This window comes from Coccinella septempunctata, chromosome X (genome assembly GCF_907165205.1).
Source record: "Coccinella septempunctata chromosome X, icCocSept1.1, whole genome shotgun sequence".
In the NCBI taxonomy this organism is placed as follows: Eukaryota; Metazoa; Arthropoda; class Insecta; order Coleoptera; family Coccinellidae; genus Coccinella; species Coccinella septempunctata.
The window spans coordinates 21,931,234-21,955,600 of NC_058198.1; the positions used below are offsets into that span (position 1 = coordinate 21,931,234).

At 37.8% G+C, this 24,367-nt stretch overlaps 1 protein-coding gene across 1 annotated transcript; it reads right to left on the reverse strand.

The window, feature by feature from the left end:
- Positions 1 to 21,118: 21,118 nt before the first annotated feature.
- On the reverse strand, positions 21,119 to 22,970 carry LOC123321972. The gene is made up of 2 exons (XM_044909785.1): positions 22,858 to 22,970; positions 21,119 to 22,192 (listed from the first exon to the last, which is right to left on the reverse strand). The coding sequence occupies exon 2, from the start codon at positions 22,173 to 22,175 to the stop codon at positions 21,189 to 21,191; it is 987 nt and encodes a 328-aa protein (XP_044765720.1). The 5' UTR covers positions 22,176 to 22,192; positions 22,858 to 22,970; the 3' UTR covers positions 21,119 to 21,188.
- Positions 22,971 to 24,367: the final 1,397 nt, after the last annotated feature.

Sequence of the window (24,367 nt, forward strand, 5' to 3'; positions counted from 1 at the left end):
AAAATATTTAGGCCATATTAGAGAACACAATCCAATTAGGCCTCTAAAAGATAATTTAGCTGCAGTGAAAAACTTCCCAGTTCAAGAAACTAAAAAGAATATACGTCAATTCTTAGGAAAAATAAATTTCTATCATAAATTTGTACCACATAGTACAATTATCCTGGAACCATTACACAATTTATTACGGAAGGACGTGATATTCATATGGTCAAAAGAGCGTCAGGAGTCATTTGATAAAATTAAGGCGATGTTATGTTCTGAAGCATTTCTGAAAATCTTTGATCCTGAATTACCAATAGAAATTTACACAGATGCGAGTATCAAAGAAGTGGGAGCAGTGCTGAAACAAAAGGATGAAAATGGAGATAGAAAGCCAGTTGCTTATTTTTCCAAAAAATTGAATGAAGCACAAATGAAGAAAAAGGCAATATATCTATAATGTCTAGCAATAAAAGAAGCTGTGAAATATTGGCAACACTGGCTCATGGGAAAAGAATTTATGGTCTATACGGATCATAAACCACTAGAAAATATGAACATAAAAGCTAGAACAGATGAGGAGCTAGGAGATTTAACTTATTATCTATCCCAATACAATTTCAAAATCAAATACAACCCAGGAAAATCGAATAAAGAGGCTGACTATCTGAGCAGAAATCCATTATGAAAATAATGACGATGGTAAATTTAATAAAACTTGAAGATATAAAGAAAGACCAATACAACAATCGATATTTAGAGAGAGGGAAGTTGGATTGGAATACGTTTCTTCAATTATAAATTTATATTTATAATCAATTAAATATTACTTATAATATTATGAGTTAAATCATTGGGGATTTCAAATAAACAACATGTTGATGTCAATCAGATATTAGAGGACCCCGATGAAGTCAATGATTACTTTCTCAGCTTCTCTGGTGGTAATACCGACACATCTATGGTTGATTTTTATAAGAGAAATCCTATATGCTCGGATCAGTTTTCTTTCAGACTTGTCGATGAAGAAACTATTCTTGAGTATCTGAGAAAAATCAAGAACAGTGCGTCAGGTTGTGATAAAATTTCAATTTCCTTTATTAAGATTTGCTGTCCTTATATACTTCCCTTCATAGTGAATATTTTCAATTCCATCTTATTAAGTTCTAAATTTCCCAGCTCGTGGAAGTGTGCTCAGGTCACCCCCATTCCAAAATGCAACACGCCTGTGGGGCTTGCAGATTTCAGACCAATTAGTATTTTATCTGGTTTGTCGAAATTAATGGAAAAAATAATGGCGGCTCAACTTGAAGAGTATCTGGAATCAAAAACTATTATTCCTGATGTTCAGTCGGGTTTCAGGCCGGGCTATAGCACTACCTGTACTCTTTTGGGTGTGACCGATGATATTCTTGGGTCAATTGATAAATCGAGATGTGCTGCTCTACTGTTACTTGATTTCAGTAAGGCTCTTGACACGGTTAGACATGATATTCTTCTTGCTATATTGAAGTCTTGTATAGTGTGTGGGGAAGCACTTAGTCTGTTTGTGTCTTATCTGAGTGGTCGTACGCAAGTTATTAAATTGGGTACTAGAATTTCAAAAGCCAAGAGCGTATTAAATGGAGTCCCTCAAGGTTCAGTTCTTGGGCCACTGCCTTTCATATTGTATACCAGCCAATTTGTGAAGTTCATTATTCACTGCAGGGTTCATATGTATGCGGATGACTTTCAGCTCTTCATAGATTTCTCAGTTAACGAGTTGAATAACGCAGCCATCGGACTCAATGAGGACTTGCATCGGTTATGGGATATTGCTGGAAGACATGGCCTGTCTTTGAATCTCAAAAAATCATTTGCCCTGGCTTTCGGTTCCAAAAAAAAAAAACAAACAGCTCGTTAAGGATAACCTCAGACCAACTGTAGCGAACAATGTTATCGGGTTTGTCGATAGTGCACGAAATTTAGGGTTGATTCTGGACGATTCGCTGAGGTTTCGCGAGCATGTGGAGAGCACTGCTCGGAGAGCTTATGGAGCTTTAAGAGCGTTATATCCGCACAGATCTTATTTACCTATCTATACCAAAAAACTTCTGTGTGAGTGTCTGGTCTTATCTAATTTCAATTACTGCTCTCCTGTGTACAGTTTCTGTTTGGATCAGGACTCTCTCGGTCGAATTCAACGTGTCCAGAACAGCTGTATAAGGTTTATTTTCGGAATTAGAAAATTTGATCATGTATCCCATAAGTTAGTTGAGTTGAGTTGGCTTCCTATGAGACTTCGTTTTAACTTTCATGCGCTTTGTACATTCCATAAAATAATTGTGAATGAAAAACCACCTTATCTCTTCAATAGGTTGCAGTACAGAACTGATGTCCACAATGTTAAAATTAGACATAGAGGCTTACTTACATGCCCTCACCATCGAACCTCAACCTTTCAGAGAAGTTTTAGATACAACATCTATAAATTGTATAATGAGATTCCTTACGACTTTAAACAACTTAAAGATAGTAGATTCAAGAATAAAATCAGAGAATACTTGCTCAGTGGTTCGGTATAACACTTTTCAGTCTCCGAGAAGGCAAGAAAATGAACAATATATTTTTTTTCTGTCTTATTTTCTGCTCTATTATTGTTCTTGTGTTTATTATTATTATTCGGGATGGATTGCACACATAATTTTTTATTCATGTAAAAACAAGGATTAAGTGGTAGAACACCTTTGGGTGAACTTCCCCTAGAGATTTCTGTAAAAGAAATAAAGGCCTTATTTATTTATTATTCATATAATTGAAAAAAAAGTATTGTATGTATGTAGGTATGTAAAAATTAACAGTGTGTAGATAAAATTCTTGAAAAATAATGTTAATAATTGTTTACAAGCCGTTAATTTTTCAGCTTAATTTCATACACGGATTGAAACGTATCTTCTATGTATATAAAATTTTGTGATTAACGGTAAACTATCTTCAGAGTCACGCATCTGTATCAAGAAAATTGAGTTAAAAACAATAGTAATCTTCTTTAGTCATCAGATATCCACGCTGGTGTTCATCGAGCTCAATTCACGAGATTTCTCTCCTGAAAACTGAATTCTGGCAACATTGTTATCGTGATACACTTCTGATGATTTATGACGCTATGCAAAACTTGATGAGTCCTAGGTTGTTCACGCAGGGTTGCCAACCTCAACGGTATGAATGTTAGGTCTGTTGCCATTTATACTGATTTTCAGGCAATATACTGATTTTTCTGATATCCACCATTTGAAGGAAAAGTTGAGAGTTTTTTCTGAAAATCTCAACGCCACAAATCAGCACAAATGAAGCACAACTTCATAAAAAAAATTAAACTGCAAAAACACGAAAGTGCTAGGCTGACTTTTTTCCAAAATCTAAATTTTTCGGAAAACTAGAAGGATTTTCGTGAAAATTTCAACGGCACAAGTTAGCACACGTCTAGCACAATTTTTCACATATGTTTTCGTTGAGAAAAACGAAAGTGCTGGGCTAACTTTTTTCTTTTCGATTTTCCGGGAGATAAGAGGGACTTTTGCAAAAATTCGAACGGCACAATACTGTACATGCATAGCACAACCTGCTTAAGTCGCCAAAACTCATTTTTTCGATAAGTACTGGGCTGGCCTATTCTATACATTTTGTGAAATATTTTGAGAAGCACAAAAAATTTTTTTTCGAATATCGAAAAGTGCTGGGCCAAATTCACACACTTATAAAACAGCTCTACCCCAAAAATGCATTGCTGAAAATCATTGAATATAAATTGAGAAAACTGACAAAGTTGGGTATACGTGTGGCTATTGCATGGGTTCCCTCTCATGCTGGTATAATTGGAAATGAAATAGCTGATACCATAGCCAAAGATCCAGAAACTCCACATTACCAGATCGAGTGCCACATGAAAATTTAACATCGAATATCCGACTTCTCTGCAGAAAGATATATGGAAGGCAAGTTATAGAAAATAACAAACTTAAGACTGTTAACCCAAACTTGAATCCAGTCTATTAATTGCGGGGTTCAGAGCTGAAGTGAACCAAGTCCATGCAGTCTAGTTTTGAGATAAATGGCTTAGAAGTTGTTTATCACCAATTAACTGAAAATTTGCTTCTTTATTTATTATTATTCTTATGTAAGCATATGCTGACATTCAAACCTTTTAAAATCTAAACAAGGCACTTTTGAATTAATTGGTGATAAACAACTTCTCAGCCATTTATCTCAAAACAAGTCTGCATGGACTTGGTTCAATTCAGCTCTGAACCCCTCAATTATGAACGGATGACACGAAAACATCAAGTCATATTAACTCGCCTCAGAATTGGCCGTACCAGATTTACCCACCAATATCCCTCAAAAACGGAAGCCCAGAACAGTGTCTTCATGATGTCCTTGTGATGGAGTGTCTCGACTTCTGGGAAGAGCGGCAATCCTTAGGACTACCAAAAGGGACCCAAAGAACCTTGATTTGGTGATGAAATTCTTGAAGTCTATTCATATCTTTAAAGAAATCTAGAATTTGTCTTTTCATTTTACATGTATATATTATACTGTACCGCCGCTGAAAAAAATATATCAGAACTAACAAGAATACATATGCTCTTGCTGTTCATTCTTAAAGGGACAACATGAACCAAATTTTAATAATGTAGAAATATTAGATTCTGAAAGAAATTCAACAAAGAGAAACTTTCTTGAAATGGTTAGAATTTCACAAAATTCAAATAGTATGAACTCAAGATGAGATATAAGTGGTCTCAGTTCCATGTTTCCTTATTTAATTCATTTCGATTTAGACCACTCAAATAATGCCAATGATATATTGTCAAATGACATTCTGAGTCAAAATTGAAAATCTAAAAACTGTTGATGATCTTCCATATATTTATACACTATTCCATCTCTAATTGATATATTCTCAATTTCTTAAGCCTTTTGTAATATTCATTTATGTCCTTTTTACTAACGTGTTATTGTATTGTAGTTCTCCTGATGAACAGATAAAAAATAAATAATTTCGAAAGCACGAGCAAGAAAAAAGAGTTCACAATTTAATTGAAGAGTGCTGCTATCCCACTAATAAAAATCGTTTTTATACTTTTTTGAATAATTTATCATGCGATTTTTATGCATTTTTTTTAAACCTTTGCTGAGTTTGACACTTACGATACAGGTCGATAATTTATAATCTGTGAACGGTCTCCGCTCTTAAATAGTGGCTTAATAATACCCATTGTCAATTCGTCAGGAAAGCTCCTAATCTCGAAACATTTGTTTACTAAATAAAACAAAGGAATAGATACTTCATATTTTATTTCCTTTAATGTTTCAGACCTAAGTGAGTCAAGAACTTCGGCTTTACCTGACTTGAGTCTTGCTATGATGTCTTCTATTTCTATTGGGTCAACAGTAGTCGAATAAAAGGAATTACATTGTGTCTCTTTACAGGGTTCATTATTATCTGATGGACAAGTAATTTTTTCAGCTTAGATTTCTCCGATATTGCTGTAATGTTTATTGAATAAATAAGCTATTTCCTCCTCACTCTGTATGTATTTACCTTCATAATTTATGCTTGCTATATTATGTCTGGTTTTGAATTTTTTGTGCTACCACATAAATTTGTCATGCATTCCCACACTGCTTTTCATTCGCATTTACTGGCATCGACTATTTTTTTCGAATATTCTTTCTTGAAATTTTTAATTAATATTTGAACTTCATTCCTATATTTAGAATATTGTGATTTCAGGATTTCATTATCAGGGTTATTTTTCAATTGCAATTAGAATTCATTCTTCCTATTAATTGCCTTTAATATCGATGGGGTAATCCATTTTTTACGAGTTATTTCAATTTTTTTCAGTTTAACAGAATTGGTGTTTTTGTCAATAAATGTTTTCTCAGAGTATCAATGAAAACGTCTACCATAGTATCAACATTTTTTTCTGAATACATGTCTAACTACGATTCATTTTGTATATCTCTCCTTAAATTATCAGAATTTATATATTTCTTTATTTTTTTTTCTTCAGCTTTACGTGTGAACCCTTAATATAGAAAATTCATTGTTTATACAATAGGAGAATGATCAGTTATTAGATAATTTATAATATATCCACTCATAATTTCCAATTCATCTTCAAGCTGATATGTCTTAATGAATATATGGTCTACGCAACTTCTCTCTGCGGGTCTTGAGCATTTATTTATCATCGATATGAATCCAAAACAAGATAAAATATTCTTATATTCATCAACATAGTATCATCCAACAAATTTATATTTATCTCCTATCATAACGTGTGTTTTAACATGTTGCATGCTCTCCAGATACGTTTTAGAGATCTGAACTAAAGGTATTTACACACGTTACACGTTTTGGGTGATCTGTAAATTGCAGTTAACGTCATGTCATCATCTCCACAGATGCTTATTTCTAAGGATTCACTTACACCCAGTTTTATTATTCCATAGATAGTTAGGTTTTCTCAGATACACTAAGATGCCGTCATTTTTATTAAATGATCCTTCGCTGTATACAGTCTGGTAACCATCAATTTTGAAAATCTCTATATTACTTATTTGAAATGTTTCCGTTAGGACGATAATATCAAACTGAACTGCAAGGATTTCCAAGAGTTCATCAAAATTTTTTACGTCGCTCCTTACATTCATATGAAAAATTTTCAGTCCTCCATTATAAGTATAAATTTGTGTTTTAAAGTGTTGATATTTTCAATTATTTTTGTATCGTATTATCCCTCCTGATATTCTTTGATAAACGAATTCAAGGCTTCATCAACCAATCAGCAACTACAAAACTAAGTATTCTATACCATTTACGATAAAAGCAAAGAAAGGAACATGCAGTACATACCACTATGTCTGGTTGACATAATTCTGAGTCTCGTTGCCAGTCTAAAATCTTTTCTATTCGGTGATTTTCTATTAGACGGCTTCTCGGTTTTTTGGATTTTTGGTGTTTTTCTAATATTTTGAGTTATTGAATTTGCCGCTTCAGACTTTCAGACACTTCTTCAACTTCCGAATCTGTCTCGAAATCGTCACTCTCTTCGGTTTTCTCGCACTCTCCTGGAATACTGGAAACTGATGGTGTTGGGGGCGCGCTATGAGGCTTCCTTTCTTGACTGTTGTTCACCAGGTCTTCTACACTATATTCCTTGTTGCCAACTATGAGACGATTTCCTCTTATAAACGATTAGATAGATGTATCTTTTCTCGCCTCTAGGAGATTTGATCTCAAAACCCGGTACTACGTTGAATTTCAGTCGAATCGTCTGCAATGCTTATATTTGTTCACATTAGTTTCTTAACTTTAGAGAAAATAATATTTTGGTTCAGATGTGAAACTAACTCTACTTTTATAGAGGAAGTAACAATCCTTGATATCTCTCTTATACAACTCTGCTCGTAATAATCGAAGCAGTTCGTCATGCACTGATTGATATATCCAATCAGAAAATTATTATATTATTTCTTTTATTCCTTCTATCCATGTATTCAATCCTTTCCTTAACGTTGGAGTTTTCTCTTTCTAATTGATCCAGTTTCTTTTCTGAAGAATGAATTTGAAGAACGAGTCTAGCCTCTGATGCTGCGATCGAGCTTTTCATAACGGCAGATTCAAGGAACAGCTGTTCACTAGGGTAGCGATAGGGTCTATTATATATAATCTTCAACAACCATTTCTGTGTTATCTCTCTAGCTTAAGTAAATAATGCTTCACTACCCCTCCCCATCCGAGTAGTCCATATATCAAAAGAGGTTGAACTAAAACTAAGTACAATGTTCTTAACATTTCAGGGTCACAGAAGCTCCTAAAATACTTGAACCTAGGAATCATTTTTCTAGTTTTCTTCATAACATTGTCCACTTGATAATTCCATCCCAAATGTGGGTCTACTATCACACCTAAATATTTCATATAGTCTGCTGACTGAATTGTGAAGTCATCTTCTATATTTAACGTTCTATATTCAGGTAACAGAGTTGAGCTTTTCGAAAACGATAAAAAATTTTAAACAAGAATTATTGAACATATTATTCTGGTTGCTTTCATCTGCAATTCCAAGGTCAGCGAATGTTTTTTTGAAAATCTTCGCTTTGCTTTATTATATACAGAGGTTTTTTTTACCTTTCTTGTGAAAAGCTGGGTTGAATTCACATCCAGTCAAAGCATGCCGTCCAGGAAGAGTATAGCAAAAACAGAATTTCCCAATCTTTGATACATTCTACTGACATTAATCATCCTTTGATGATTTCCAGTCCCGCACTTCTATCTACGCACATTAAAGCTGACTGACCAGCTATGTACCGAATGGACGTTGATTGACTATCATAATTTTGATTTACATACTAAAACACAAAAGTTTATAAAATTTCAGCCTTAAGAAATTGATTTTATTATGTTGGTGATCACGACATGTTTGACCTGACGCACATGTTCTAACATCCACTTGACTGACCGCAGCATTTTGTTGTATATTATGATTGTAATCATCTGAGAAAAAACCAGGCTTAATAAATTCAGAGACTTTTTTCGGCTCTGCCTCTCCGTCTATATATGCAGCTGTCAATTTTATTTTTTTTTTTTGCTAATATGCAATATCAGCAGTAATGAATTTCAGACAGTTTACATTCTCCAAAACGAATTTGTATTCTATACATGATTTTATATGTACCAAAACCCCATCATTCTGATTGATTTTTCCACTATTATATATCAAATCGTATTGTGGTATACTGAATATTTCAGGGTTCATCAAATGCCAAGTTTCAGTCAGTACTGAACACATCGTAGCTCTTATCAATTTTATGAAGAACAATTTTTAGTTCATCTAAGTTTTAATTGACACTGTGTATATTTATGTGAAAAAAAGAGCCCTCCATTTCACCACACAAACTATTCAGTTGATTTATGTCCTGCACGCATTGGGTTTTTAAATTCACCTATTATCCTTCAAGCTCTCGAAAATACTTCTCCACTATTTAACGAAAATGTGAGGTTCAGGGAATAACCGCTATTTTGAAATCTCTCTTATTTTACATCGACGTTTCGACGACTCTCGCCATCTTCTTCAGGATGCAAAATTGTGTGAGATACAACAGTGCAAAATTTTTTGGTACATTAATCATTCGAAAACAACCAACACATAATATGTAATATTTTTCAGGCTTGGACAAATACATAGGTAGAATAATTTTTCATCAAATCACGTTCATAATGTCAAAGGTGACAGATACATTGTATAATAATAATAATATAATACAATGTATCTGTCACCTTTGACATTATGACATTATGAACGTGATTTGATGAAAAATTATTTTACCTATGATAATAATAATAATAACTGTCATTTATTGACCACAGTCAAAGGCCATCGACCAAAGTCCTTCAGCCTTGTACATTTAGATACATCGATGTAGCAAAAAAAAAAAGGTTGGTCTATTATATATTAAATTGGGTTAATTTTTTATTGATCTACATAGCCATGGACGTGAGACTGTCCATGATTGTTTGGTCTGGAAATTTTCTGAGTGGGTTGCTCGCTGTATCTCTGTGGAACATGCCATATATATCCTCCAGTTCTTTTACCCGATTGAAAAATCTGCCATTTAAAATTTTCAGTCTTTCTATTATTGGCTGTATTTTGGTCTTTCTGTAGAGTAGTTCATTGGATGGATTGTGTAATTTATTGAGGGGGTGTCTCATTTGTGTTATTGTTCTCAGAGATGTTCTCTCCCCTACCTCTAGATTTTTTAATACCGAATTTGTGGCATTTGCATATAATGTATGCCCGTACTCCAGAATTGGTCTGCAAACTGTTTTGTATATTTTTGTGGCATTTTCAATGCCACATTTTGCAATGCAATAATGAGACATTTGAAATGTTTCGCTCTCGCAATTGTTTTTTTCTTGGAGAGGTTTGATTGAAGCTTCATATTTAGTTTACAGTCGATTTGTATGCCAAGGTACTTTATTGACGGAGACGGAGTTATATTTCTACTGTCTATCTGAACTAGAGGAGAACTTGGTCTGATCTTGTGGTTGAAGATTATGAATTTAGATTTTTCAGGGTTGGGATGTAGCCTCCATTTGTAAAACCAGGTTATCAATCTGTCCATGTAAAGCTGTAATGTCTTTATGCACTTAGCTACGGTTTTTCCATGCGAGATTATAATGGTGTCATCGGCATATTGCAGGAGATACTGATATTTGCTATTGTTCTCATAATCATAGCAGAAAATATTAAAGAGCAAAGGGGAAAGGGGTGAACCCTGTGGTGTACCCTGTTCTGGTGAGAATGAGGTGGATGTTGTCTCATTGATTTTTACACAGAGTTTCCTTTCTTCCAGAAAACTTTTCACCATTTTTATTAAATAGTTCGAAGTATTGAGTTTGTGTAACTTAAAAAGTAGGCCCTTATGCCACACGCTGTCGAATGCCTTGTTGATGTCCAAACTAACAGCAGCTGTCTGTTTCCGGGTTCTTTGGGCGTTTTGTGTGTTGGATACAAATATAGTAAGAGGATGAATTGTTGACTTTTTTGAGCGGAATCCAAATTGGCTCTTTGGGATAGCGTTCTTAATTTTCTCTTCCAGTCTTCTTTCAATTATTTTTTCAAGAAGTTTTCCCAGTACAGGCAGCAGTGTTATGGGTCTATAATTTTGTATTTTATGATGGTCTATACCGTGTTTGGCACCCCTTTGGTGCCCTTTTTCCATATTTCTGGGAATACTCCGGACCTCAAACAGTATTCATACATCTGAATAATTTTGGCATGTATTTCCTTGTCTAATTTCCTTACAATACTCCATGGAACATTGTCTGATCCTGGGGCACTGTTCTTACTTTTGGAAAGGACATCGTAGTATTCCTCTTCCAAAATATTGACATTTTCATTTTGGTGGGTACCGTCAGCATTCTTGAATAAACTTTCATACCATACTTTGGTTTCTTGGCTGTAGTCATATTTGATATTTCCATCATATTGGAATGCACCTCTGAAGTAGGCAGCAAACTGTTCTACCTTCTCTTTGTCTGACCTATATTCTTTGTTGTTATCTTTGAGCGTAGGGATCTTATGCAATTGTTTGTATTTCGAGAGTTTGTTAACCTCTTGATAAAATGATTTTCCTTTTGTTTCGTTAATTTTGTTGCATGCGTTTATCCAAGTGTGTTGTCTGTATTGTTGGACCATGATATGAATGCTTTTGTTGATTTCATTGATGTTTCTTTTAAATTCAGGCTGAGGTTGAATCAGGTATTCTCTGTACATTTTTCTTTTCAGTTTTATCAGGTTTATAATATATGGTGGGAGTTCGTGAAGTACCGTATGATAACTGGCTATGGGAGTATTTTTTTTTATGCTATTTGATAGGGTGTTGTTGAAATTCTTTATATAATCTCCGTCAATATGTACAGTATGATTATCCTTAATGAAGTCCAAAACTTCTCTATTGACTTTTTTTATTTTGCATGCATGGAACTTGTATATTGTCTTCTTGGGTATTTCTTTAGGTATTTCTTTCAAGTCCAGACTTATCATCATCCCTAAGTAGTTTGATCCAAGGTCTGGGATCAATTCAACATCCAGTATGTTGTTTTTTAGATTAGAGGAATAAAGGATTAGGTCGGGTGTACTATCTGGGTTATTATCCATGATGAATGTTGGGGCTGTCAAATATTTCGAAAATACCCCATTTTGCATAAATTTAGTGAGTTGTTTTTGTTTTGCTTTGTTGACATTGAAGTCACCGATAATCATTGAATATTTATATACTGCTGCCTTTGTTAAGATTGTCTCCTCGACCTTTGAATGGGGATGTATATACACTAGGAAAACATGTAATTTCTCTCCTTGGAAGGGTATTGTGAAATGCAGGCATTCATTCAGTTTGTTGTTGATAGTAGGAGGGTTTTCCTTTCCCATTTTCAGCCGTGGGTGGCACTGCACAATGCTACCTCCTCTGGTGTTGATCATTTTGTTCCCGATTTTCCTGATGGTTTCCCAATCTTTTACCTATGTATTTGTCCAAGCCTGAAAAATATTACATATTATGTGTTGGTTGTTTTCGAATGATTAATTTACCAACAAATTTTGCACTGTTGTATCTCACACAATTTTGCATCCTGAAGAAGACGGCGAGAGTCGTCGAAACGTCGATGTAAAATAAAAGAGATTTCAAAATTGAGCTGTTATTCCCTGAACTTCACATTTTCATTAGAACACTACAGCGAGAGCAATATCTATCCACTATTTAACGACAATGTTGACTGAACTGTAGTCTGTACGCTGTTTCTGTTTATCCATTTGTAGTTTGCAATTCCTATCCAAAGCTGAGTGGGATATTGGATAGTTAGTTCCGTATTTCCTATTGCTCTCCACACAGTTAATACATGTCTTCTCCTGGGATTTGCATCTTGTGTAGTGATGACTATCGACACAATAGGAACACTTGTCAGGTCCAGTGTACCTGCCGTCCCTCGATATATGGTTGAATTTGAAACACTTGTAACATCTAGTGACTGCCACATTCTCACTTATCTCGCAAAGTCTCAGTCCTATATAAACCTTGCCTATATGGATCATTTTCTTGAAGGCGGTTCCATTGCAACGTACAATTTTAACAAGTTTTTTTCTTATTTGATTTTAACACGGCTATCTCAATTTGGTCACCTTCGCGGAAGGAATCATTTTGGGTCTTTATCGATTATTATTATTATTAAATACAAAATAGAGTCGAGGCCTATTAGCCTTTTATGACTCAATACAATAATGAATACAAAATCACAACCAGTATGGCCCAGCAGAAATGTTTGAAACAAAGAGAAATCTCTACAAAAAGGAAAAACAATAAAGAAAAATTTCTAGCATCCGAGGAACAAAATTCGAAATAGAACGGAAAATATTTTTCACTGCCTCGAAATCAGAGCACACCAATCGTCATATCTATTTTTAAAAGAGTTCACACTACTAGCGTTCACAACCTCAACCGGTAAGCTGTTCCAAACACTGAACACTCTGTTGCGCAGAAACTTCTGGCGGCTTGTTGTCCTGAAAACTTCCTTGGCGAGCTTAAAGTTGTGACCACGTAGAGCGTTATTGATGTTAAGTGGGAACATGTGTGACAGATCCACCCCAAAATGTCCGCGAAGAGCTCGGTACGTCACGATGAGATCCCCACGTAGTCTGCGATCCTCAACAGTTGGCAAGGAGAAGATCTTCAGTCGCGTTGGATAGTCAGGACGGAGATATCCATAGGGCAATCTCGTTGCAAAGCGCTGCACCGACTCCAGGAGGTCTCCATCGTACTGATAGATCGGATACCAAACCGGCCCAGCGAACTCCAACACCGGTCGAATGTAGGTCTTATATAGAAGGGAGCATGTTGTGATGTCCATACTTGGGAATGACTTGTAGAACAGGTATAGCATCTTCTTCGCTTTTGCTGAGATATTCGCTATATGGTCAGACCATGTTAGCGTTCTGTTCACAACCAAACCCAAATCCACATGAGAATCAGCACTCTGGATCGGCGACCCATTTAAGTAGTAGGGTAAGAGTGGATTGTTTTTCCCTATATGAAGAACTCTACACTTCGAAACGTTCACCGACATCAGCCATGCGTCACACCACTCAGCAACAGAGTTCAGGTCATCCTGGAGAGTCCGGTAATCAGTTCTGGGATCTGCGTACAGCTTCAGGTCATCAGCGTATTGAGAACACCTGGATTGAAGTAGTGGGGAGAGGTCTGCCACATAAACAAGGAACAAAATTGGACCCAAAACTGTACCCTGGGGCACTCCACTTGACACCATTCTGAGCGCTGAAACGATATCGGAGACCTTCACTCGAAAATGCCTACCCCGCGGAAACGCTCCAATCCATTCCGCTTATTTCTTTCAGATATTTGTTCATATTGTCTTCAACTTCCTTCCAACTATTACCAGTCGACACAGCAGTGGTGTCGTCTGCGAAAGAAATTACTGAATTATCAGGTACAGTCACGAGCATAGCATCCACATAATATCAGAGAAACGATAACGGTCCCAAAGCAGTGCCCTGGGGAACTCCTGTACTTACCTCGCAATAGTCTCCTACAACGTTGTCAAACTCCACCCGATGGCATCTTTTTTCTAATTATGAAGTGAGAAGCTGATGTGCTCTTATTCCATAGTTCAATTTTGCAAGCAAAGTTTTGCGATTGACCGTATCAAAGGCCTTTGCCAAATCTAAAAAGACTACAGCCACTGCCGCGCTTCTATCAAGTCGTTGGTATATTAAGTTAGTCAAATAATTCAAAGCGTCCTTAGTTCCCAATTTTTCCATGAAACCATACTGTGTTTTTGATATAAAATTGTGTTTCTTAATAAAGCTTGAAATACTGAAGTGAATTATTTTTTCAAAACTTTTTGCTAAATTAGATATTGTTCACGTCAAAGTGAACATCAGATCATTCAATTGTTTTTAAAAATATTTCGAATTTCCGAATAGGAAATTGTTTCATCTTTCAGTTAATTATCCCCCGGTAAAGTTTATTTACAATATGCTACCACTCTACCAGCTGTAGGTTTCCTTACGACGGCGCATATACATTCTACACATTGAATTAATCCTTTGTCAATCAGAGAGATTACTTCAGATTCTTAGCATATGCATCCATTTTTCATTGTTTTCCTTTGCCTAATAAAATTCCAAATAAATTCAGCTTTCAATAGAATTTGATCTTTCGATCATTTTTCATTTCAAAATTCTTTCGGATAAATAGTCACAAGTCTAAAAGTTAGTGAGTTTTCACTTTGAGTGTGATCAGTGGCGTGACTAAGGAAAGGTTAGAAAGAAGTGTAAAAGGCTTTCTTCAGCCCTCCAACTTCAGGACCCTGCCGTTGTTGAGCTCAATCAATTGGTTCGAGGAGTAGTTGTCAAGATAAGGTCCTTGGTAACCATCTATTTATGGAGAAGGTAAGGCTATCCTTTCTAATTGACTGTACACTTGTTCCTTCGTGTTGTGTTGGGAAGTACGTATTTTAGTAATTTTACAGTCCACTTAATATAATATTTTCCATATTTAATCAGGTTCAGAGTACCCTTTGAAACTCGAACCCATTCATATTTTAGCATTTTCGAATCGGCCCCAACAAATATTAATGATACAGGTCTATAATTTGACATACTATGCATGCTTGTCCCCACCCCAGTTTTATGAATATGAATATAATGGCTTTTTTTGAACGCATCTGGCCATATTGCTCTTTCTATGCTTGAATTCACTATATGTGCAAGAGGTTCTGCAATAAAGTCAGCTAAAGCAATAACAGGCTTTACATTTATGTCATCAACTCCGCCACACTTCATTTTAATGTTTTTAATTATATTGATTACCTCACACGAATCAGTAGGTGAAAGAAATATGGAGTGGTGATTAACAATGGGAGGTCTAATTTTAGTCACACTCGGCTGTCGAATATTTTCACCAAGTTGTCTACCGATATCTGTGAAATATTTACTTGAAAAATTTTTGTTTTTGACAAGTTTTTCATGAATTATTGACCACAATCCTTGGGAACTATTTGATTGCTCATTCTATAGTTATCAGGTTGCATTTTCTAAATCGAATATAATATTTCTTTTCTACTACAAGATTTCGATATACCTCCAAATAAACACAAGGACATCCGATGGATGTCCAATGGATATCCAAATCATGCAATACGGATATCCAGTGGACGTTCTTCGACGGACAAAGGACGTCCATAGGACATCCCATGGATATCCTTTGTCATAAATTTGGATGTCCCATGGATGTCCATATTTGGTCCAATATAAAGACATTTTGGACATGAATTGTACGAAAATGGACAAACAATGGACATTTGCTGGATGTTGACTGGACAGGTGATTTATATTAATAGGGAATACTCCTTCTGACGAAAATAATGTGTTTTTTATGAAATATCTTTGAAACGTCACATTTTGAAATAACCATTTCAACCGTTTCCAAAAAAAAATTATTTTAAGCACTTAAAAATGGAAAATAAAAATGGGTATTTAAAGTTTAAAGCGTTTTGTGAGAATTGTATAATACAAGCTGGCAACATCGACTGAAATATGCCTTGATAATAAAGGACAACAAATGCATTATCTTGATGAGATAGATAAAGATGGCTGTCTATGAAGTCTGCGACGACCGAGGAAGGTCGTAAAATTTTATGAGATTTTTATGGCCGGTTGCAGTTGAAGCTCGCCAGTAAGTACGCGCCTGTAGATCAACAGCTGTTATTTTATAAACAAGCTGATCGGACATTGTTCTTTCCATTGTCTTGTATGCGCTGTTGCCAAATCTTAAACTCCGCACAAAGCGATTTAAATTTTAAAACCCCATATTTGAAGGATGATTTTGAATAGTTTCCACGGTGAATTTGAAAAAATCATGAATTAAACTCATTCAGTCTAAACTTGCATATGCAGTGATAATCCAAATAGAGGAGAATTCCCAATTGGACCTTTTAATGGATGTGCTAGTTATGGACCTTGTATCGACGTTATGAACTTGTCGTCTCATATTATAGTTTCATTTAATGTCGATATGAGGTGCATAACAGTTCACATCCATTAAAAGGTCCGTTGTTTGTCCAGATCTAATCAGAATGTCCAATTCCCATTATAATGACACATTGTATCTGAAATCATTCATAAAATAAAAATCGATTCATATAAAAAACATATATTGGAAAGTATTACATAAAACTAATATCGCATTCTAGAATTTGAAGATCATTTTTTTTTTCATTCTCGCTTCTTTCTTTGGCTCTTCTGAGTCATTTTTTTAACGCCTCCGCTGAAGCCTTTGTGCTTTCAGCCAAGTTCACTTCCATCACATGCTCCTAGAAGAGTAAATAATCTCAAGAACGCATCGATTTTATGTCTTCAGAATCCGTATGTTTATATGGAATGGTCGCATTCAGCGGACGAAACAGTTGCGCAACTGTTCTTCTTCTTCTTCTTCTCTAAAGTTCCAGCTCTCTCATATGCTATCCCCCATATCGAGAGAGGCTAGGAATCCTGGAACAGCCGTATGGCTATGCTTCCAATCTCCAAGTATACGGTACTGTCTAGCAGTCTGATTCCCAGGGGAGCAGGAGTCTAGATCCAGTCTATATCAGACCGCGTCGAGTATATCCTTGATTATAAGCTTCACGCCAGGTTGACCCCTGGCTCTCTGTGCACAGAACAACTATCAATATGTAAGATTAGGCTGTGAGTAATTGAGGCAAAATGTTGACTTTTCAATAATCCCCCTGGAGTAGACAGTTATCACACTTAAGGTGTTCTGGATCTGAAAGGATTAATGGAATGAGGATTTATATGTGCTGAAACACTACCGGTAAGTCATCAAAAAAGGAAAAAATCATAAGCGGATCCTGGAGCCACTCAAGAACTCCAGTATAATATTCATTACCTCTGGCTTATTGGATAAAAACACATCATTGACAGAGAGAGGGAGCGGGAACCCCAGAGCAATCAGCCCATGAAACAAACTATCTATGTTGAAAGCGTTCTCAGAACACGAAAAAAACAAGTGAGTTAAGTCCCCCAACTCGCCGCAGCTACACAGGGATGAGTCCCTCACCCCGATCCTCGCCAAATGAGCCGGACTCGAGCAGTGTCCAGACCTAATCCTCATCATGGTAGTTATATCCTTCCTTGGGACATTAAGATCTCTGAACCATGTTTTACTCCGATACTTCGATGGACTAATCATTGAAGAGTATATTTTGCCCTTGCTTTGTCCGATGTTATGGAACTCATTGTCCCAGTCCCTCCAAAGTGTGTCTCTGTAGGAAGGCCACAGTTCTCGAGGATCTCCCCTCAGCCGCGATATACCAGGTAGAGCCCTACCCCTGTTCGCCAGCATGTCAGCCGTGTCGTTGTGGACTATATATGAATGACTAGGGACCCACAAAAGAGAGATTCGCAAACCCAAGGTCCTCGCCCTAGCGAGCAGAGTGAGAACATTCACCGTGCAGATGTCAGTATTAGCGTCAACTTTCCCACTCTTTAATCTATTAAGAGCACCGAGTGAGTCCGAAATTATAACCGCTTTTCGAATTGACTTATCTAGGATGATCTGAACCGCCCGGTTAATAGCAAACATTTCAGCTGAAAAAATCGACCAATGGTCTGGGAGCCTACCACATGCTTTTAAAGGGATAGACGGAATCCAAACCGCGTAACCCACCGACTCAGGACCATGTGATTTTGAGGCATCCGTATAAATATCAACATATCCCCCGTACCTCTCCGAAAGCAGAGCACCCATCATCGCAATATTCAGCACCGAGCCCTTCCCCAAATCAGTCTTGAGGACGTCCACTCTGCTCGACCTAATCCTGATATCGGTTAGAAAGTATGGCAGATTAGGAGATTGCCATATTAAAGTTTTTCTTCTGTCAACGAGTTTGAGCGCCTGTAGGTATCCCGGGATCGTTCCGTTGAACCATAAAGGGTCCAGCTCACCCGGATCTCGAAGAGCCCGACGCAGAGGATGATCCGAAAATCTGTACAACTTGGAGACATACTTATAAGACAGCCACAGTCTCCTATATTTGAGCGGGGGTTCTCCGCCTTCCGACAAGATGACGTGAGTGGGGGTCGACCTCATAAGGCCCAAGGAGGTTCGCATGGCCGCGAGCTGGACTCTATCCAGTCTCTGCAACTGGGCTTTAGCACACCTACCATATAAGATTCCACCAAAGTCCAGATATGGTCTGATAAGTCCTCTATAGATGTTGAGAAGAGTGGTAGGATGTGATCCCCACGAAGGTCTACATAAACTCTTGATGATCCTACACTGTGAAATCGCCTTGGAGCACATGGAATCGATCTGCTGCCCCCACTTTAGTTTTTGTTCAAAGGTGACACCCAAATACTTAACCTGCGATCTCCAAGGGACGACCTGGGAGTCGACCAATATTGGCTGGGGATCCAAGGGAATGGAGCCCTTCGAGAAAACAATGGCGGATGACTTAAGTGCATTAATTTTCAGTTCTCTAGCAGACAACCAAGTATTCAAGGTTTCGAGGCTAGTATTCAGCAGTTCCACGATGTGTTCGACATCACTTCCCGAGCCAAGCAACGCAAAGTCATCTGCATATTGAAGTAGGATAAGCTCCCGGTGTATAAGTCCTCGGGGACAGAGGGTATACAGGCCAAACAGCGGGGGACTCAACACAGAGCCCTGTATCAGTCCTCTAGTAATTTCCTCCCGGAACTCAGATCCCGATGAACCCCTGATGACAACTGATCTGCCCCTGAATAGTTGGTAAATCAGGTTGGCTATATTACGCGGAACACCGCTGTCTATCATATCTTGCCAGAGTATGTTCAGGTTGACACAGTCATATGCGCTTGAAATATCAAGAAACACAACTACAGTAAATAATTTGTTCTTAAATCCCCTGTATATGTGCGCAGTAAGAAGAGTATGACAGTCGTAGATAGATCTTCCCCTACGGAAGCCAAACGTTAGAGCCTGCCCCAATCGGTCCTCCACTATCTTCTCTATCCTTTCCTTCAACATCCTCTCCAGGATTTTTGTGACGCAGGACGTAATGGTGATAGGTCGATAGCTTGTACAGACGTTAGACGGAAGATTGTTTTTCAGGATAGGAATTATGATCGCAGTCTTCATACACGGTGGAGGGCACTCACCCCGCAACAACCGATTGAGGAGTTCAAGCAGCAGTATCCTAGTGGATAGGGGGAGGTGGGACAGGATCATGTAATCCACACCATCTACACCCGGAGAAGAATCCTTTCTGACCCTCAACGAGTACTGCAGTTCTTCCAAATTGAATCTCTCCGAAGAGTCCTCATATTCAAGGAGGAGGTCCTGTGAAAGGTCAACAGGGGCAATCTTAGCCAGGATGTCTCTGCAGCATTGGTCGGAAATTGTGTGTCCCCTCATACTGGAAGGTTGACCAGAGAATTTCTTTGCTATTCTCCAAAAACGACTTGTATCCCTCACTGAGAGATTCTCCGTGAACTTACGAAAAGAGTCTCTTTTCTTCATTCTGATCAACCGTCTCGTCTTCGCAATTTGGTGTTTGACCTTAATAAAGTTCTCAATGGAAGGGGCATGTTTGTAGGCTTTCAAAAGGGATCTCCTGAGGGATATCTCAGATGCAACCTCCTCGTCCCACCAGTGCACACTATGCCTACTTGTGTTTCGGACCTTATATTTGGGAATAGAGGCATCAGCTGCAGCCCGGATAGTTGATATATACTCCGTTAAATCGTTGACTCGTCTCACTTCGATCTGCTCAAGGAAACTGGAGGCGAAAAGTTGCCAGTTGGCCTTCTTGGTATTATATTCGCGAAGTGATCTTCTGGGAGTACTGAAATCATGAGCCACATTTTGCACCTCTATAAAAATAGGGAAGTGGTCACTAGGTCCAGAGTCCGGAATTACGGACCAAGTAGAGCGAAGCATCAGCTCCCCAGAGCAGATCGACAAATCCGGAGCGCTGGGATTCTGACCCGGGGCAGTACGCCTGGTTGGCGTACCATCGTTCAAAAGAACAAGCGTATATTCCCTAAGAAATGCCATCATAATACCCCCATTGTGATTACATCTCCCCGACCCCCACTGGGGGTTCTGCGCATTAAAGTCACCCAAGATGAAGAGGTGCCCCCCCACTATCGACGCAAATTGATCCAGATGGGTATCCACAAGGTAGATATCCGGTGGTACATATATATTGACGACAGTGACACCAGCACAACGAATGCCCTGCAATTGGACTCCAGCCGGAAAGTTCATATAGCTCAAGTCCACCACCTCATACTCAAGGGAGTTGCACACCGCCACTGCAACACCCCCAAAACCATCAGCCCTATCTTCCCTCACCAGGGAGAAACCTGAGATACGAAAAGCCTGATAATCTCGCAAAAAGGTCTCATTCAACGCTATTATGTTTGGCTCGAAGTCTCTGATGAGGACCTTAAGGTCGTCAAAATTGGCACAAAGGGAACGTATGTTCCACTGCAAAATTTTAAGCATTCAACACTCGATTAAAAAAAAAAAAAAAAAAACCTCAAGGTGCCCAACAGAGATATCAGCAATTAATTTACTATTATTTAAGATCGAGATTAATATGTAGGTGAGGACTTCCCATATCTCAGGTAGTCCTCACTGTATGTGATCATTTGTCTGTCTTCTCCGGTATCATCTGCAACATCATCCATTATTGACTGGTCGTTCTGGCTGGTAGAGTACATTCTACCTTTCGTTTGGGATTGAGATTCTGACCTTCTCAACATGGTTTCACCAGCGGTGTCCATCTGTGAATGGGGTGGTACGGAAGTAGCCTGAGAAAAAGATTGGGAAAAGTGACTTGTTGGGGAAGCCGGCCTGTATGAGAACAAGCACGCTTCATGTTCCGCTTTGTCATAGCCCACTGTGGAGGGGGCTTTTCTTTTTAGTCTTGGACCGTTGTCGTTGGTTCGCATCGAGCTCTGGGTTTTATACTCAGCTTGCGACACGATACTTGCATATGTTTGGTTACGTGGTCTATTCTGCATGCCCTCTTGTTTTTTCCCCGTTATTAAGGGAAACTCCGATGGGTTAGGAGCCATTGATCTTTTACAAGATTTGTCTGCCTCGTACAACGAGACATTATGAATTGCCATAATCTCCCTCATCTTAACCTGTCTTAGGTACTCCTGGCATCGTCTATCCATGGCCTCATGCCCCTGTCTACAGAATAGACAACAAGGTTCAGCATCGCAAGGCTTTTCATCTTCATGATATGAACCGCATTTCCTGCATCTGAATCTCCCCCTGCAGAGATTCCTCACATGACCATAGCGTAAGCATTTATTGCATTGTACAACTGGGGAAATATACAGTTCGACCGGAAGTCTGATATTATACAATTCAAAGTATTTTGGTAATGTTGTACCCTCAAAGGTCAACACACACGTATTCGTTTTCACAAAAACAGTGCCATCCTCAGTAGTCTTCCTTCGATTGAATCTTCGTACTCTTATGCATTTCACATTTGGATTTAATCCCTTACCCATATTGACTAGCTCCTCATCTGTTATATCCTGACCAATATCCCTGACAATACCCATGACTGAGACAAATCTACCTGGAATATAGACATCATATGAGCTGGGGTCAAATTCACTGTACCTCACAAAGCAGTTTGCCTGATCGGCTGATGAAAATCTTACACCTACTTTTTTAATACCCTTTCTACTGATATTCAGAATTTTATAATCCTTATAGCTTTTGTTGTTATATATTACCTTACCTATATTGAGTGGGTTCAGGTTTTTGATCTCTTTATTGGTACTTTCTATCATAACCTCAAAAGGACCCCTATCCCTATCAGAATAAAAACAATGCATTTTTTTAATCTTCGATCTGCCCTGGGCAACGATAGATAGAATTTCGTCTATTTTTTCAACTATATTCACCCTCCCACAACGGTATGCCTCCGACCTAACAAGAGTGATTTCATCCTTCAGGAGTCCCACATTAATGGAATTCCACTCATCCCTGTTCAGCTGCTCCAAGGCCAGCCTTGCCCTGGGGGATAATGCTTCCAGAACCCGAGGCCAAGCCTCGGGATCTGTTTCATCCATAATGAAAACAAAAAAAAACCAGAGATAAGGAGCTTATCTGATCCCAACCGAAACAAAAAAAAACTAAAAAAAAGAAACTAACTTAATTCTAACTACAACTATAGGCCCAGAGGCCTGAAATATTTACAGTGTTCAGCACAAATTATAGGATAGGTTCTAAACTCACCACCGGGATTTTTTTCACACACGAGACACAACAACAAGGAATATTCCAGGTTAATCGAACTCCAATCAGCCGGAAATATGTTGCCCCGTCAACAGCCAATGCGCGAATCCTTGCGCAACTGTTACCAAACGCTAGCGTAAACGTTCGGTGACATATGCGCTACATTCTCAACACGTTCTGGAGCGGACGCCACTTTTGGGAGCGGATTTGATTTGTGCTAGGTAGCGGTAGCGGAAAGGAGCGAAAGTTGGACTTGAACTGAGTGGGTAGTTGTTATTTAGTGTGGAAGATGCACGAGCTTGAGTTTGTTGAGGAAAATGAAATGAAAATTGATGGAAGGTAATAAAGAAGGATGTTAAATAAGTTATAGGAAATATACTAGAGCAACAAAGTGATTCGTCAGAATTCTAGGTTATGTTTTTCACAAAAAAAAACTGACTTAACCAGCACAAGGTTAACGAAACTTAAAAAATCCGTTTGTTTACGTCTTTCCTACAGACTTTTCAACTAATCAGCTGATGTTGGACTGCCTTATCCTATCTCGGCTTGCCAGCGAACGTTCAACATGTTCCTGACCGCTACCGCTACCGATGGGTAGCAGAAGCGTTTTGCGCTCCGTCCGCTGAATGCGACCAATATGATTATACACCTTGAAGTTTCTAGTGAAACTAACCGCGATAATAATAAGCTACATTATAAGAAAATCATCACTTAACAATTAGCACCTTCGCCAATTTTAAGCTGCTGAAAACTTTTTTTTTCATTCAATTCCTTCGGCTGCGAAGGAATTGGTGAGTATTGCGTTCATACATCTTTTTAGAAAATCATAAATGCAGCTGCCTCCTAACCTGGATAATTCATCATCATCATCATCATCATTTATTTAAATACTCCAATACAAAAAACCCTGTTAGGGTGCAGAGCTAGTCAATAGATCAATTTAAAACAGAAACAATAGACATAAACATATACAATCATAAAACAAGTAAACAAGTTATCTCTAAACAAGATATCTTAAAAACAGTCAAGTATCAAGCATTTAAAAATTCGTTCAATGAATACCCAGTCAACCAGAAATGTAACAGTAAGTCGCAGGAAGTACCCAAAAATATCGCATTGAAGAGCTTCTTGAGAAGTTTCATGGATGTACTTAAGATTTCACATTGTGGACATTAACGTCCGCATATTGTTAAGTTTGCGAATTCCTCAACTTTAGATCCCTAGTGGTTGCATGTAACATCATATTGAGATGTTCCGATGAAGTGAACATAGCTACTATTATGCGACTTCTCTCTATTGATATTTTTGAAATATTGAATCTGTGATATTTTTAGAACATGAAATGATGTGTTGTGAATAAATTTCGATGAACTCTACCCAGCGACTTCTCTAAGAAAAACTTTCAGTAACTGTCTGAAATGTTCTATTTATCAGCACGTTATCTCGAGGTTAACCCATAACCTAAATCCCGCTATGCAAAACGTGGTGTGACGTGTTTCGTTTTGTGACT